This window comes from Austrofundulus limnaeus, unplaced genomic scaffold, assembly GCF_001266775.1.
Source record: "Austrofundulus limnaeus strain Quisiro unplaced genomic scaffold, Austrofundulus_limnaeus-1.0 Scaffold48, whole genome shotgun sequence".
NCBI classification, from domain to species: Eukaryota; Metazoa; Chordata; class Actinopteri; order Cyprinodontiformes; family Rivulidae; genus Austrofundulus; species Austrofundulus limnaeus.
Genome location: NW_013952450.1, coordinates 726,162 through 728,154, shown reverse-complemented (window position 1 = coordinate 728,154; position 1,993 = coordinate 726,162). Strand labels below are relative to the sequence as shown.

At 39.3% G+C, this 1,993-nt stretch overlaps 1 protein-coding gene across 2 annotated transcripts in view; it reads right to left on the bottom strand.

Annotated features, from left to right (window-relative positions):
* The window catches only part of luc7l (LUC7-like (S. cerevisiae)), an 11,838-nt gene that overhangs the window by 2,898 nt on the left and 6,947 nt on the right, over positions 1–1,993 (bottom strand). For both annotated transcript variants that reach the window (XM_014008141.1, XM_014008140.1), the window contains 4 exons: positions 1,661–1,837; positions 1,417–1,505; positions 1,293–1,322; positions 1,013–1,180 (listed from right to left, as the gene is read on the bottom strand). In XM_014008141.1, the coding sequence (XP_013863595.1) occupies positions 1,013–1,180; positions 1,293–1,322; positions 1,417–1,505; positions 1,661–1,837 (464 nt within the window). The remainder of the gene's footprint in view (positions 1–1,012; positions 1,181–1,292; positions 1,323–1,416; positions 1,506–1,660; positions 1,838–1,993) is intronic.

Here is a 1,993-nt window from a genome sequence, read left to right as displayed (position 1 = left end):
GTGTGTGTGTGTGTGTGTGTGTGTGTCTTATCGATGGGTTCTGGCTGTAGCATAAACTAAAGTTGGCGACGTTCTGACGTAAAAGTTAACACCTCCAGGGGTGCAACCAGGAAGAGCCCGCTGAGTTTAAAATGTTGAATCCTTATTGTAGAAATTTAGAAGAAGCTTCAGWAGGGCTTGTGTGCAGTCTCTCCTCAGATTCAGCTGGAACAGACTGGGCTGTTTTGTTCTGGTTTCAGATAAGATGAAGGTCATTTTACTCTGAGGCCTGCAGAATGCTGTGTGCTGGGCTGACTGAAGTGARAGACAAAAATAAAGCTTGTTTTTAGAAGAGATCCAACTGTTTTTTACTATATTATTCAAACGTCCATTCATTGATCATGAATTCCCTTCAAGTCGATAAGTTTCAGTCAGCTCAAAATGTGTGCCGAGGTGTCAAAAGGTCCTAGAGATGGCAGTAATGCTGTATTTTAGTGTCCAAAAATGTGTTTTCTGTGAAAATTTGACTGTAAATAACTAYAATCWGAGCGAAAATTGAACAGTTTTCTAAGTCTTTTTGGCCAAGTAAATACAAAGAGTAAGACTGTATAAAAACTGGTTCAAGCTTCTTTAAAAAAATTGTCACAATGATGTAACTGAAGCCAAACTGCTTTATTCCTTCAGTTGTTACATGATTAATCCTTGAAAATAACTTCTTTTTTTTAAGTGTAAATAGTTTATTATCAAWTGCTGATGCATAGTATTTCTTGATTGGTTACAAAATGGAGAAAAAAATTCTCAGTTTTGAAACCTGTGACCCCCACAAACCAAACCGTAAGTTTTGTGTCACATGTTCATATTTCCCTGCTTCTTTTGGCAAAATCAATTTCATAAGTTAAACAACTCTGAATTTTATATTTTTTCAATCAGAAATAACTCCAGTAGGAGCTGCAGAAACATTTTTTTCAAATAGTAAAACCAAAGAATTTAAAGTTATTGTTAGAAAATGAAATTAAATAAGTTGTGTATTTACTTGTGTCTTGAGCTGGGCTCACGGCTCCGGCTGTGACCGTGTCCTCGGCTGCGGGAGCGGGACCGGCTGCGATGCCGCCTCTTGCGCTCCCTGGAGCGTGAGCGGGAACGGCGCTTGTCCCGGGACGTGGAGCGGGAACGCCGCCTTCTTCGGTCACGTGAACGAGATCTGGTAAACACACCAAATGATACTTTGGTTTGGATTTATTCTCATTTGAAGAAAAATGATAAAAAATTTCAATTAAGAAGAAAAAAAAGATGCAGTAGTTAACTCCGCCCACCTTCTATGCTCTCTGCTCCGTGATCTGGTCCTAAAACAAATTCACAAAGATGTCATAATGAGATAAAATGCTTCAATAGACTCCTCAGAAATATTGCTAATATTGTTTTTTATTATGCACCTACCTTTTTCTCATCCTTTCTTCTTTCTCCCTTTCTTCTCTTCTCTTTAAGCGCTCCTGGTTCCTCTTCTCTTGCTTCTCGACCACAGTTTTCTAATCAACAATTTTGAAAACCAAATAAATAAACAATCAGAGAATCTACTGGTTCAGTCAGTTTCCAGATAATTCCCCCCTCCGCCACTTTCTAACACACCCAGAATCCAATATATTAGAACCCATGAGTTTAATGAGTCCATGTTGCTGCTTACCTTTAGTTGGTCCAGTTTTTCTCTGATCTGAATGAAGCCCAGATGAAGCTTTCCGCCAAAATGATCAGCCAAACGACGGTCGTTGTCATGGAGACCTAAGTAAGCAGAGCAAACCTCACACACCCTAAGTTTCTGTTGCTGAAAGCTGGAAGCCGGCATGGAGTTTCTATATTCTTCCTGTGAGGAAAAACAAAAGAACTTAAGGCTCAGAAGGCTGAAATTTTAAAGGGATCCATGATTAGTTGTAACTAGGGATGTCCCGATACCACTTTTTCACTTCCGATACGATACCGATATTACAACTTTGAGAAATGTCCGATACCGATATTGACC